This window comes from Orcinus orca, chromosome 18 (genome assembly GCF_937001465.1).
Source record: "Orcinus orca chromosome 18, mOrcOrc1.1, whole genome shotgun sequence".
NCBI lineage: Eukaryota > Metazoa > Chordata > Mammalia > Artiodactyla > Delphinidae > Orcinus > Orcinus orca.
The window spans coordinates 1,939,464-1,953,895 of record NC_064576.1 but is presented as its reverse complement, the minus strand read 5'-3'; the positions used below and the strand labels follow the sequence as shown (position 1 = coordinate 1,953,895).

Sequence of the window (14,432 nt, the reverse complement as noted above, 5' to 3'; positions counted from 1 at the left end):
GGATGCAGCTTGTGAAGGAGGGACTCTCTTATAACGGTGCTGGTGAGGTGGGGAAGCCACCTGAGATGAACAGTCCTCCTGGAAAGTGAGGAAAACCCATTTGTAAATCGTCAGGAGACAGGCTGCGAGCACAGGCTTGGAAATGAGGACCTGAGAAGGTGAAGTACAGGGCCGAGCGGAGACCGTGGGGAGGGGCCGCCCCATCTGCCAGCCAGGGCGCGTGTCCACCTGCCGAACAGCCGAGCCCGCTCTGGACCGGATGGTGGCCTGGTCCTCAGCTCGATCAGCCGGTGCTGTGACTTCGCTTCATGCGACACTTTAGTAAATTATTGTATGTTAGAGAATCAGGGAGCTCGTCCTGTGAGTCTGAAGAGAACCGACCCCCCTGGAGTCTTCAGAGACCACCGCTCTCTACTTTACCACAAGACAGTGTTGCCCAGTAAGCTGGTGTGATCCTCGGAAACGGAAGTTAACCTCGTTGGAGCTGTGTGTTGTAGAGAGAAGTTAATTTGAGTTTGGTCACGAAGCAGCGGTAAAAACAGAGCTGTAGAAGGGATATAATTTTTATGTGGTTTTGAACTTTTTGAACTCGAACTAACTCTCCATGCTGTGTGTCTGTGACTGTTCTTCCTCTCTGAGAAGTCCCATTGCCCTGTTTCAGGCCTTGTGAACAACACAACACACCTGAGCGTTTTTTCTCTGTGCCAGCTCTGGCTGGTTCCGTGTCTCACCTGGACTGACTCATGTGACCCTCATGGCCACCCCGTGAGGCTGGACGGACTTACAGGGTCCCATTGCAAGCTCCGTGGTCCAAAGCAAGGGAAGATGCCCAGGCCACTTGAAAAGTAGTTTCAATTAGCTCTATGAAATATGCAAGGAAAATGCAAGAAAAACCAAGCTTTGGATAAAGAAACCTTTGCTGTCTGACCCATTCGCTTGTGGCAGTTGTCGGTTTTTTTGTTTGTTTTGTTTTTGAGTAAATGAGGACTGGATTGCAAAGGAATAATTTTAGTAAGGTAAAGTTAAATGTTCTGTTGCGATGAATGTTGCTGAGATCACGGTAAGTATAGCATTGGTGTTTCATTAGCAAGAGAAAGTTCAAGTTACATCAGAACTAAAAAGCCCCAGCCACCTTGCCTGTGCCGTGGACCCGGTGAGCCACTCACGAGGCGAATGCGGTGAGACTCCTCTTGACCTGCTAGGTAAGAATAACGATTTCGGACTTCCCTGGCGGCACAGTAGTTAGGAATCCGCCTGCCACTGCAGGGGACACGGGTTCGAGCCCTGGTCCAGGAAGATCCCACATGCCGCGGAGCGACTGAGCCCGTGCGCCACAACTACTGAGCCTGCACTCTAGAGCCCGCGAGCCACAACTACTGAGCCCACGTGCCAGAAGTACTGAAGCCCGCGCGCCTAGAGCCCGTGCTCCTCAACAAGAGAAGCCACCGCAGTGAGAAAGCCCACGCACCACAACGAAGAGCAGCGCCCGCTCGCCGCAACTAGAGAAAGCCCACGCGCAGCAACGAAGACCCAACGCAGCCAAGAATAAAATAAATAAATTTATTTTAAAAAAAAAAGGGAATAATGATTTCTCCACCCCTCGTTTCAGGGGAGCTTTTAGAAAAGAGAGGAAAAGAGCTGAAGCGGTAAGCTAGTGACTGAATACGCCCTTTCCAGCCTCCCAGGGCAGCAGCAGCGGTGGCGGTAGCCCCCCGTGCGGAGGGCTGGGCTGTCTGCCTGGTGCGTGGTCCTCACCCCGCCTGGGCTCGCGCCCGCTCACAGCGCTCCTAGAGCCCATCCTTGAGTGTAGGCCGTGCTCCACGGCTGGGAACCTGTGGCGTCAGAATGAAGGGGTCCAGCCTGGCCGCCTGGCCCTGTGCAGACGTCACCCTGTCCTGTGCTTAGTGGAGTGTCCCTTTCTGAGGTGGGGAAGGCGTCCCTGGTGTTTGCCTGGCCTGCAGCTGTAGGGAGAGTGTAGGTCACCGCCTCGGCAGCGTCCTGATGAGAGCCCCGTGTGCCACCTGGATGCCGCCCGGTGTGCGCCCAGCAGTAGGGGGACAGACAGGCCGGCAGCAGGGCTCCCAGGGCAGTTTGACCTCCTTAGGGGCCTGCTCTGCACCTGTGTTTGTTACGTGTCATGTTCGTTATTGGAATTTGTCACCCGAATCGGCTCTGCAAAGCCAGGGGAAGTCACAAAAAGGAGAATGTCATGGAGATCAGAGTAGACGGCTGATGAGTGATGACAGTGGTCTGCAGAGAGAGAGAACCTGACACAGTGTATGAGCGGGTCATGTTTCTCTGAGCAGAGTGAGGACAGCGTGTGTGTGCTGTGTCCCGGCTGTGACGTGAGCCCTGTCTGGCCCTCACCGCTCAGGTGCCCCTGCCACCCCGCGTTTGAGGGGACAGTGGTCAGCCAGAGGCTTCCTGCCAAATGTGGATGAGAGATTGCTTTATCGAATATTCTAAGTATTAAATGTGAAGTATGCATTAAATGTTTAATCCGTTAGATATTTAATGTATTAATTTGAATTATTAAATAAACATGATTTATAGCAGTTAACGTATAAACACATAAATAGATAAACACACATGAACTATTTTAGGCATTCTATCAGCTCCTCTTCTTGACGTTCTGCCTGAGCACTGTGTTTGTGCTTTATCTTTTTCATCTTGCTTAGTGATACATGAACCTAGTTTAAAGACTCAGGTAACTCTGCAAGACTTGCTATTAGGAAACAATCAGTAGAGACACAACCGCTTCCCATGTTTTCTCTGTGTCTCTCTAAATAAAATGCCTTATATAAAGGTTGGTTTGGGTTTTTTTTTTAAAATAACACAGTGTTGCCACTGTGGACGTCCCACAGTGGCAGGGGGCATCAGGGCTCTTCCACTTCCCCTGGGCCTTAGCTTCACGGGTGCTTCCGGGCCTCCCTTCCCCGTGGCTGAGTCCTCTAGTGGCTTCGTTGGGTGGGTGTTAGTGCAACACCATCATGACCCAGACTCACAGTGGGGCCACCGTGTGCTGGGACTGTGCTTTCCTGATGACCTTCTGTTGCCTCTTTAGTTTTCTGTGCACCTTGTGCAGATTATAGTCTGGTCTGTGGCCTTTCTTGAAGGAATCTTGTCTGCGCATTCAGACGTGTTAGGGTTTTTCAGTTTCCTCTTCCTGGGGGCCGTTGGTGAAGTCTTCTGTCTCTTGGTTGCAGCCAGGACGTGCCAGCTGCCGCCTCTGTGCTTCCCTCATCACCTGCAGACTCCTTTGACCCGAGTCGACTTCCTCCATGTCTTTCTGTGTCTTCACTTTTTTCGTGGTTAATTCCCTGTTTTGGAGGAGTGCATCTTATACTAACTTCTTGAGCAAGGGTGCAGGGGAGGTAAAGTTGTTCAGATCTTGCATATCCGCAGACGTCTTTTTCATCCTGAGACGAAAGTTTTTTTGTCTTTAGTTTTCTGCAGTTTAGTTACAGTGTGACTTGGTCCAGATTTCTTTAGGTGTGTCCTGTGTGGGGTTCACTCAGCTTCTTGACCCTGTGTGTTTGTGTCTTTTGTCACATTTGGGACATTTTTAGCCGTATTTCTTAGACTCCTTTTCAACTCTGTCCTTTCTCCTCCAAGACTTCGATGGTTCCAATCTTAGATCTTTGTCATTTCCCCCAAGTCCCTGGGGCTCTCAATTTTTTTTCACTCTGTCAGTTTGAGTAGATTTTGTAAGTTCTGTTTCATTTCTGGGATTTTCTATTTTGTCTGTTTTGAGAGAGCTTCATCTTAGTGTTGGGATCCATGTCTTTTCTCAGTCAGGCTCCGATTTTCCTTGTTCTTGGAATAAGGGGTGTCTTCAGTTCTATCCTACACACTTGGGAGAGTGTGTTGGAAGATGCTGGATCCTGCTGAGATCTTGCGTCTGCGGCTGCAGCCCTGGCTGATGGGGTTTTGTGTGGCGGTCCTGGCTGAGGGTGGTAGACCGTGGTTCTGGGGACAGCTTGGTTTCCTTGCTGTGGTGTCGGGTCAGATTCATTGACCTGGTGTCACTGGGGTTTCTCTTGGACCCCTGACAGTGCTGCTGGAGGGGGGTCGGGGAGACGCTGGGCCTGGCTCCCCCCACGAGGCTGGGTGGAGGGCAGGGGACACCTGTGTGGGCATATGGGGCTGCCTGCTGCCACCTGGGGGGACTGGACGCTGGACTCCCAGCCTCATCTTGGCTGATGTCACTGGTGCTGGAGGAGCTCTGGGGCTTGGTGGGCCACGGGACGTCCTGCCTGGTCCCCTTGGACACCCGCGTGCTGGCTGAGCGGCCCATGTGCTGTCCCTTTCCCGCCGCTTTGGCCAGGAGAGCAGACTCTGCTTGGGGATTTTTGTTTGTCGACTTCCGTTGGCAGTTCCAGGTTGCAGGCCTCCCCAGCACCCGGTCTGGGATAGATGGAGGCAGACATTCCAGCCAGTCTGCCTTCCTCTGCCCACTTTTCAGAGATCTGCAGTTAGGCTTAATCTCTGAGAAAGATGCAGGTTAAAATGAGGTACCCTTTCTTCCTGTCGGTTTGGCAGTATCCAGTGTCGGTGAGTGTTTGAAGCAGTCAGACGTCTTAGACGCTGCTGGCGGGAATGTCTGGGACCTTTTTGGAGGGCAACTTAGCAATGGGTGTTAAGATTTAAAATGTGTCATCCGTGTTCTCTGACCTGAATTTAACGTATCGGCTCATTTACAGGCGTGTGCAAAGACATGTGCAGACAGTTCTGATGCAGCCTTGTTTTGCAGTAGAAAGCAACTAGACATGGTCTCAAGTCTAGTAGTGAAGACTTGGTTAAGTAACTAATGGCACTGCCGTACAGTGTAATATTAAGCAGTTAGTTAAGACTGAAGTAATTAAGGACTGCTAGGAAAATGCTCACAGTGTATTAACTTGTTGCAAACTGTAGAGAAGTGTGTAGCGTGTAAATGTGTGTGAAAGTGTGTCTCTGCTCATGTAGGCACCACACTGGCAGGAATAAGACCTTTGCAGCCATTGAGGGTTTCCTCCGGGACTGGACCTGGGGCAGTGGACAGGGCCGTGGGGACTTTGGTGTGTCCAGCGCTCCTCTGCCACATGAACGGGGTGGTTACGCCCTGTCTGTCCAAGCGAAATCTGTTCGTGTCATCACAGTGTAGAATGTGTGTCCTTCATGACGTCTCCTCCCTTCTCCCCTTTTTAGGACATGACGGATAATAGCAACAATCAGCTGGTCGTAAGAGCCAAGTTTAACTTCCAGCAGACGAATGAAGACGAGCTGTCCTTTGCGAAAGGCGACGTCATCCACGTCACGCGGGTGGAGGAAGGGGGCTGGTGGGAGGGCACGCACAGCGGCAGGACCGGCTGGTTCCCCAGCAACTACGTGCGCGAGATCAAGCCCAGCGGTGAGTGGCCGGTGGGGGAGCAGGAGGCAGGGCACGTGCCCCCTGTCCTGGGCGGGACCAGTCTCCCGTGTCCTTTCTGCGAGGGGGAGTGGTGTTTGCCCCCGCGCTGGGGAAAGGGCTGCACGGTCACAGGCTAGCTCTTCATTCCGTTGCGACATCAGCACTATAAAATAGAGGCTTACTCTGTTATTTTCCCTTTGTAAGGAGAAACATCTCAGATCTGTTGGGGTTTATTTTTGTGGTTACGCTTTTACATAAGGTAAACCTTATCGCCCTTTGTAGGGCTGCTGTCAGGACTGAGAGCTGGCTCTGTCCCGCAGGCTGTGGCGGCTTCTTGCTGTGGTGGGTTTCTTGCTGTGGGTGCTTTTGCCCGTCATGTACAGTTAAGTAATTTCTGTCCTTTTCTTTGTGCTCATAATAGCATTTTAAAATGCATCGCTTTCCTTAGGTTTTCTGCAATTGCTTAACATTACTGAATTTAAAAAATCACTCAGATGCTTATCTTGTTTTGAAAGGGAATAGTGAGTGGTACTGGCACTGTTTTCATTTCTGCTTAGATTCACGTCGTGGAATCGCGGTTCTCTCTGCGGCCTGGGATCTGTGATTTGTGTCACTCCGGTATGGGTGTGGAAGTTCAGGCGCATGGCCTCTGCGTGTGTGTGTGTGGTGCTGTCCTGCGTGGCGTCACGGGGGGGAATGGCAGGCCTCCCGAGCACGTCTGCCCAGTAGTCCCTCGTTCCCTGAAGCAGCGTTCATTTATCGATAGAGACTGCTGGTTTTATCAGTGCAGTCATGTAGTCCTTGCCTTCATGGGTTCATGTGTGTATGTGTATATGTTTGTATTCATATGGAGCTGGGGTGTAGGCGCTCTGTTGAGTGAGATTTCAGAACCAGCGTCTTAAAGGGAAGAGTGGGTGGCCGGAGACGCAGAGGTGGGGAGGGATTTGCAGGCCGAGTCTGCTGTGACTTGACTTGCATGTCGTCCATTGTCTGGAAAGGCCTTGCTGTGTGCTGCGGTGTTCTGCTTCTGCCTGGGGAGAGTGGTGGTGGTCTGCGGTGCGGGTAGGGCCGCGTGGAAGGAGTGTGATGGGAGCGGCTCCGCGTGGGGAGGAGCCCCAGGGCCCACGGGCGTTTCAGGTTAGGGTGCGGGGACGGCGCTCCCTCGTGGGGTCAGCGGGGCTCCCTCGTGCGCGTTGGTGCAGCCTGTGGTGCGGGCCTGGTGGCACAGAGCAGGAGCCCGGGGAGCACTAATTGCTGCTCTTTGACTTTTTGAGGTAGCAAGAAGAAGAGCTGTCTAAAAGTGAACGTGACAGTTTTGATAAAACGAGTATTTTCCTAGCAGTGACGCCAAACCAGAAGTATTTTAATAAGGCAGCCTGCAGCCCTGATTGGTAAAGGTTTCGGTGTTGGATTTTGGGGGGGAATAACACGTGCTTCTTCTGTCTTTTTTAGATTGTAGTAAAATTGACCATAATGTAAAATTGACCGTTTTAACCGTTTAAAAAAAATGTTTACGGGTACAGTGTAGTGGCACTAAGTACGTTCACACTGTTGTGCAGCCACCACCACCATCCGTCTCAGAGCGTCCTCATCTTCCCAGATTCTCAACCCATCAAACAATCCCTGTCTCCCCTGAGCCCCTGGCAGTCCCCTTGCGACTCTGTCTCGACTGACGTTTGACTCCTAAGAGCCTCATGTTAGGGGAATCATACATGATTTGTCCTTTTGTGACAGGCTTATTTCACTCAGCATGTCTTCTGGGTTCACCTGTGTTGTAGTGTGTGTGTCAGAATTTCACTCCTTTTTAAGGCTGAATAATATGCCCTTGTACGGTTATGCCACTGATAAACCCTCACACCTCTGTGTTTCTCCTCTGTTCTCACACTGCCGCCACACTTGGAGCACTTCTTACACCAGTGTGTGGGCTTTCCACACATCACGCCACTGGATCACACCAGCTAGGTGTCCTGCAGTTCAGTTCAGTTCTGATAGCCATCTGCCTGGGGTCAGTGTCACAGAGGTTGACGGCTCAGGCCCACAAGACTGACCCCACTTCATACGCCACCAGCCCCAGGTTGTCACCTGGGCTTCTGACCAACTGGCTGTAAATCGGGGTTCCTGTGACCCTCTCCTAGAGTTTGATAATTTGCTGGAAGGGCTCACAGAACTCGGGGGGAGCGCTCCTCAGGTTTCCTGGTTTATCCCGGAGGAGAGGACACAGATGAACAGCCGGATGAAGAGGCACAGGGGGCGAGGCCCAGAAGGGTCCCAGGCGCGGGAGATTCTGTCCCCGTGGAGTTGGGGTGCCACCTTCCTGGCACGTAGGTGTGTTCCCCGACCTGGAAGCTCTCTGAACCCCACGCTGTTGGGATTTTACGGAGGTTTCATCACAGAGGCATGACTGATGGTTAACTCAGTCTCCAGCCCTCTTGCCTTCCCGAGAATGGAGCGGGGCTGGAAGCTCCGAGCTTCTAATCACGGCTTGGTCGTTGTGGTGACCAGGAGCCACCCAGAAGCCCCCCTGGAGTCGCCTCATGAGAACAAAGGACGCCCCTGTCACCCAGGAAACTCCAGGGGGTTTAGGGACTGTGTGTCAGGAACAGGGTCAGAGACCCAGTGTTAGAACAGAAGATGCTCCCAGCGGCCTCGTCAGGAGTTCCGAGGGCTTCAGGAGCCTCGTGCCAGGAACCGGGGGCAGAGACCAGTACATATGTGTACGTGTTTTTATTTCACACCCGAATTTTATTTATCCATTCTTCTGTTCCTAGACTTTTGGGTTGTTTCTAGCTTTTGGCTCTTGTGAATAATGTTGCCGTGAACATGGCTGTACAGATGTCTGTCCTGAGTCCTTTCAGTTCTCCTGGGTATATTCCTAGGAGTGGAATTGCTGGCTCATACAGTGACTATGTTCGGTTTTTGAGGAACTGCTGTGCTGCTTCCACAGCAGCTACACCATTTCACATTCCCATCAGCAATGCACGGGGATTCCTATTTCTCCACATCTTTGCTGACGCTTGTTGTTTTCTGTTTTGTTTTGTTTTTTTGATAATGGCCATCCTAATGGGTGTAAAGTGGTATCTCATTGTTGCTCTTTTTCTATAGTTGATATCGTTCTATTGTTGATAATAAAAGCAGTGTATTTTCATTATCATAATAACACAGTTAGCAATAATAGCCAAGTTTTTATGTTCTGGTTCCTGTAGAAAGTGCTTTTCATCTGTGACTTCAGTCCTCACCACAACTCCAGAGGATAAGTACTGTTGGGATATTCAGGGCATAGGGTACACATGTCCTCAGGGGTCACAGAGCTGGTGGTGGGCACGTCATCAGGGGTCACAGAGCTGGTGGTGGGCACGTCCTCAGGGGTCACAGAACTGGTGGTGGGCACGTCCTCGGGGTCACAGAGCTGGTGGTGGGCACGTCCTCAGGAGGTCACAGAGCTGGTGGTGGGCACATCCTCAGGGGGTCACAGAGCTGGTGATGGGCACGTCCTCAGGGGGTCACGGAGCTGGTGATGGGCACGTCCTCAGGGGGTCACGGAGCTGGTGATGGGCACGTCCTCAGGGGGTCACGGAGCTGGTGATGGGCACGTCCTCAGGGGGTCACGGAGCTGGTGATCGGCACGTCCTCAGGGGGTCACGGAGCTGGTGATGGGCACGTCCTCGGGGTCACGGAGCTGGTGATGGGCACGTCCTCAGGGGGTCACGGAGCTGGTGGTGGGGCACGTCCTCAGGGGGTCACGGAGCTGGTGATGGGCACGTCCTCGGGGTCACGGAGCTGGTGATGGGCACGTCCTCAGGGGGTCACGGAGCTGGTGATGGGCACGTCCTCAGGGGGTCACGGAGCTGGTGATGGGCACGTCCTCGGGGTCACGGAGCTGGTGGTGGGCACGTCCTCAGGGGGTCACGGAGCTGGTGATGGGCACGTCCTCAGGGGGTCACGGAGCTGGTTGTGGGCACGTCCTCGGGGTCACGGAGCTGGTGATGGGCACGTCCTCAGGGTCACGGAGCTGGTGATGGGCACGTCCTCGGGGTCACGGAGCTGGTGGTGGGCACGTCCTCGGGGTCACGGAGCTGGTGGTGGGGCACGCCATAAAGAGTGGAACTTGCTGATTGTGCAGACGTCTGTTGAATCTGTGCCTCTTGAATTTTGCTGTGCACAGCTCATTTAAATGGGAATTCTGGTCTGATTTTGAGTCACCATAGTAAGAGTGCAAATGAATTTTTCCTTTTCAGGTATTTCTCCAAAGTTAACCTTTGAAAATTACACTGCAAAGATAGTCCCAGAGGGTTGTTTTCAGGTGGATGAGAGTATGGTCAGTGTCGTCTATTGTTTTCAGGTGGATGTGTGAGTGTGGTCAGTGCCATTTGTGGTGGCGGGTTGTCACAGCTGTTGGCCTCTGAGCATCTAGCAGCCTGGCATGAGTGTTCTGCTCTCAGCCCCACTTTTGGAGGGGGGTTTTGGGGCTGAGAGCCGGGGGTGGCGAGGGGGGCAGATGTGGCTCTAAGGAGAACCAGCCATTGCATGTTTATGAGTGTTTACCTGCATCAGGAGTGACTGCATCACTTTGTTCTGCCTAAAATTCCTATTTCTGTGTCTTAATCCTGTGTTTCTGTGTGTGTGTGTATGTGTGTGAGAGAGAGGGAGAGAGAGAGAGACCCCTTTTCATCGTATGTGCGTAACTGCATTGTTGTCCAAGGGCTGTTTGCAGGGGTCACATGGAATCCCTAGTTTTCATACCAAACTGAGACCCAAGTAACTTTGAAAACTTTCCTTTTTTTCCTGTTTGTTTTTTAAAATAATAGGGAATAACATATTTGCTTAAATTGGTGATCTGTTAATGCTGAGTATTCTTTATTTGACTGTTGAACCAAAGGAATAACCTCTTTTGGTAAGTTTCTATCCCGGGTGTCCTCAGGTTACTCTCCAGTATATTCTAAGGAAAGCTGTCCCCGTCTGATTTTAAACGTGGGCATTTGAGAAGGAAAGACGTGAAACCATGTTTTTACCGTATCACTCTGTAACAGTTGAGAGTGAAACTCTAGGATCACAGTAACATTTCTGTATTGCATTTTTTTTTAGTAATTAATGTGGCTTTTTGATTTTGGAATAGGTTTCCTTTTTGAAAGGGCAAGTTTAGCATAAGTGTTGTAATTCACAGTGTCATTAATGCTTAATTTTCTGTAAAGAAAATGTGCCAGGTCCCAACATACAGACTTCTCTAACTGGCCATCATGTCAGGGTCATTTCCTTACGAAAGACAAACAGCGACTTCCTTTAAACAGTGAGTGTCTCTTCTGCGTTAAATTTTGATTTGATTTACTAATATTTCTATCGAATAAACAAAGCTGAGATTACTTCTCCGTGATATCCCCTGGGCTGCACGTCTCCGGGTGAGTTCTCGAGTGTCCAGCCTCCGTCCGGCTTCTCGGGTGGGGCGTGTGCGCGGCCGCGGCCGCCTGCCCCCTTGTGGCCGGAGGTGGCAGTGCTCTGGTCAGGCTTCACCCCGCGTGTTTGTGTCTTGGACCTGTGTGTGGTTTCTTGTTTGAAATACTCCCTCCTTGAAGACAGATCTCTTCCAAGAGTCTGCCTGAGGATGCTTCACGTTTTGCTGCAAACGCACTGGATGTTCTTCCTGAATACGTGAAACTCATTTTATTCACACAGATGTATATGTGTATTTTGCACGCACGCGTGATAGTTTCTTAAATTCGAGAGAGATGGAAGGAAAGCAGCCAGGAGGCCGGCTCTGTAGTGAGCGGCGCTGCTGCTGCCCTCCTTCCGGGAGCGCGGACGCGCTGGGTCTCCCGTGGGTTAGAACGTGAGCACTGCCGTGGCCGGGCTGCTGCTGGGGGCACCCGTGGGCTCGGGATGCTCCCAGGTCCCGGTTCACGTGTGCACCTCGTGCACCGGGTTTCTGTTAAGCGGTCATTTCTGATGCGCTGAGTTTTCTCGTCAGCGAACAGTGAAGGCACTTCTTGGAAGTGTTCCTTTAGGATCGGGTGAGCTTGGGGCGCTGAGTCATGAGCCGTGCTTGGCAGTGATGTGGGAACTTAAATGGCTCTCACTTGCTACTCTCACTTGCAGCGTGATGTTTAATGAGCATTCACACTGCCATTTCCTAAGTTTCTCATTTTCCAGTATTTTCTGTTTATTTTTGGCATACTAAAGTGACATGAAATGCAAGCTGGATTTTGGACGCAGTTATTACTCTGGCTGTGAAAGAGCAGTGTTTGATAGAAATATAACCTGTGCAGGGAGAGGGACGGGGTGACACAGAACCTTGTTTCATTAGTGTGGCAGGGAAAAGCCTCTGCCCTCACCCCCTTCTTTGGCGTGGAATGGGTTTGGGCGTGTGCATGCACACATGTGCACGGGTGCACGTGATGCTGTGTTTCTGAAGGCACCCGGGATGGGGCTGTGCCTCTCCATGCTCTCTCTTCCTGATGCACATTTTTTGGGTGGGGAGAGTATAAAATGTAAGCCTGGCACCTCTGGGGCATGTGGGGAACCTCACATATGTACAGAGCGGCCTGTGGTTAGGGGGTTGGTAATTTGTTCTGGAATGTGGAAGTGAGTGTCTCTCTAGAGTAACATAATAAACGCACGCTCACACGAACACCGATGTTACTGGGCACTGCAGGGCGTGTTCTGTGAGCGTGGCCACGTCCCAGTGACCGTGATTAACACCCCCTGGTTCAAGGACACGCCCATGGGTCAACTGTCCTGTAGCAGTTTGGGGTCAGGGTCCATAGTCTTCAGTAATAGAGATGCTCTTTTCAAAAAAAGTTTTATTTGTGAAATATTACGTTAAAAGTAATCCAGGCATGTGAAAACAGAGCACGTGGGACAGAAAAGCCGATGGGGTGACGGGCAGAGGTCGCTTGCTCCCCCCTCCCCCTCTCCTGGCCCTCGCCCCGGGAGACCCCGGCCCCCGCCATGAGCTGCCTTCTCCGCGCAGCCCCTTCTGTGTGTGGTGGGACTTCTCTGCCTGATTTGTGTCCTGCAGACTTTCTCTCTGACTTGTCCTCCCTTGCCCTGTCTCCTGTTGGTTCCCTTTATCAGGAATGCTGACTAATACCGTTTATTTCATGTCCACGGACATTGACAGTCATGTCTTGATGCCCCTCTTTGTAACACGAGGACTTGCCCTTGACCTTTCCCACCTTTGCGTCCTGTTTTTCATACTCCAAGGTTCTTAACGATTGCACTGGTTCCAAAATCGCAGCCAACGTCCATTCAACAGATATTTACTTCAGTGGCCACTGTTGTGGGAACTGGGGGACAACAGTGAAAAACAACGGACTGTCTACCCATAAATCAGGAAGCCCACCTGAGGTCCCCTGAACAGAAAATTGGGTAGCATGGGTGATGGGGAAGGGGGCGGTGCCCTGTGCTCCCTGCTGGCGTTAAGTAAAGAGAGGAGGGGCTTTGAGAGGATAAAGAAGGCTTAGGGCAGAGCAGCCCCCATGCACGGTGTAGATCTCATTTGGTTCCTAATTCAGATAAGCCAGCTACAAAAGCCTTGTTGTAACCGACCGGGAAGTTTGAATATGGACTTGCATCAGATAATATTAAGGAATTGTTAGGAATTTGTCAGGTGTGATAAGTGCCTGATGTTAGGATTTTAATTATTAAGAGGAGAACCCTCTGAGTAGGGTGGACACGGAAGTGTTGGTGGGCTTTGCTGTGAGGCTTCCAGGAGGAAAGAGGGTATGAGAGCAGCCGGGGGCTGGCACCTGTGCAGGCTCAGCAGGGGCACACGTGTGTGGGGTTCTCCCCACTCCTGTGCACACTTGGAGATCTCTGTAACAGAGGCTCAGACCGAGGTTCAGGAGAGTCCACAAGGACAGATTATGGCTAAATGAACCAGGAAGATGCTCAGCAGTTGAAAGCCAATAGGAAGGAGTACAGGGTTGAGGAAACTGGCAGCACAGAAACCAGTGACCGTGGGGCTTAACCCCTGGGGAGCCTGACCGGGGATGGGAGAATGGTTTCCAGGCCGGGTGACAAACAGTGGGGACTCAGAAGCGGGAGCCAGAGTTGGAGTTGTCCTCAGGGTTGAGCGTCGCCCGTGGGCTCCGAGGGGTCAGTGCACACAGCCTGGCGGGAGGGCCGCCACCAGCGCAGAAGGCAGGGCTGTGAAACCTTCGGACAGGAGAGGCAGAGGGAAATGAGGGATGACGAGAGGGAGCCCTTACCCTTCCAGAAAGAGGCGGAAGAAAAGCCACGATAGCTGGGCCCTGAGGTGGCCGGGGTGTGACTGCCTTTGCCTCTGGAAGCATCGCCAGCGGCAGGGCCACCCCCCGGGGGTGGAGGGGTGACTGTGTAGGGCTGCCGTGCTGCCCTAGCCCAGGACGCGAGAACTTGCCGTTTCTGGAAAGTCACGCTGCCTGCTCGTTTGCTTTGTTGTCTCCTGAACATCCGGTTAGCTTTTACCTTCCGTGGCTTTTAATCCGCTTTTCATGCTTTCGTTTCTTTGCTTCACTGGACCACACTTGGAGTCCATTCCTCAGATCTTTCCCTTCCCCGTTCCCTCCTCACTGCCCTGTTTACCTGTCCACCAAGATTTTCGTTTTAGTGACCATCGTATTCATTTCTAGAAGTTGTTTCATTCTTTTCCGGATGCTCTTCATTTTCATGATGCCTTTTTAACTCATTATGGTCCTGATTTCTTTCCAGGCATTTTACGCACATTTGCTGTACAGCCTCCTAGATTATCGTGTTAATTTCTGCATCTCGGGGACTGGTCCCCTAGTATGTTTTCTGTTTACACTCCCTTGGTGGTTCACTCTTCGTGAGCTTGTGCTCTATTTATGGATTGCTCTTTGATGGATGGCTGTTCAGTGGGTACCTCTGCACCCTGGGTTGCAGAAGTGCCTACGGAGACGGCTGACATTGGCTTCCTCCGGGCCCCGAGAGCTTTCTTGCCTTTGGCAAATCCTGGTGGTCCTGCAGGAGATGGTGTGGCCTTGGACTGCACGCTTGGCGGGGTCAGCCTTGGTTTGGTTTCTCACAGGCTGTGTCCCCCATCCCTGAGTGG

General features: G+C 51.9%; 1 protein-coding gene across 10 annotated transcripts in view; it reads left to right on the top strand.

Moving 5' to 3' along the window:
- Positions 1 to 14,432, top strand: part of ARHGEF7 (Rho guanine nucleotide exchange factor 7) — a 168,541-nt gene that overhangs the window by 58,755 nt on the left and 95,354 nt on the right. For all 10 annotated transcript variants that reach the window (XR_004485231.2, XM_049701281.1, XM_033435029.2 and 7 more), the window contains one exon: positions 5,188 to 5,389. Coding sequence is in view for 9 of the 10 variants with exons in the window: in XM_049701281.1 (XP_049557238.1) it covers positions 5,188 to 5,389 (202 nt within the window). In the remaining variant the exon portion in view is untranslated. The remainder of the gene's footprint in view (positions 1 to 5,187; positions 5,390 to 14,432) is intronic.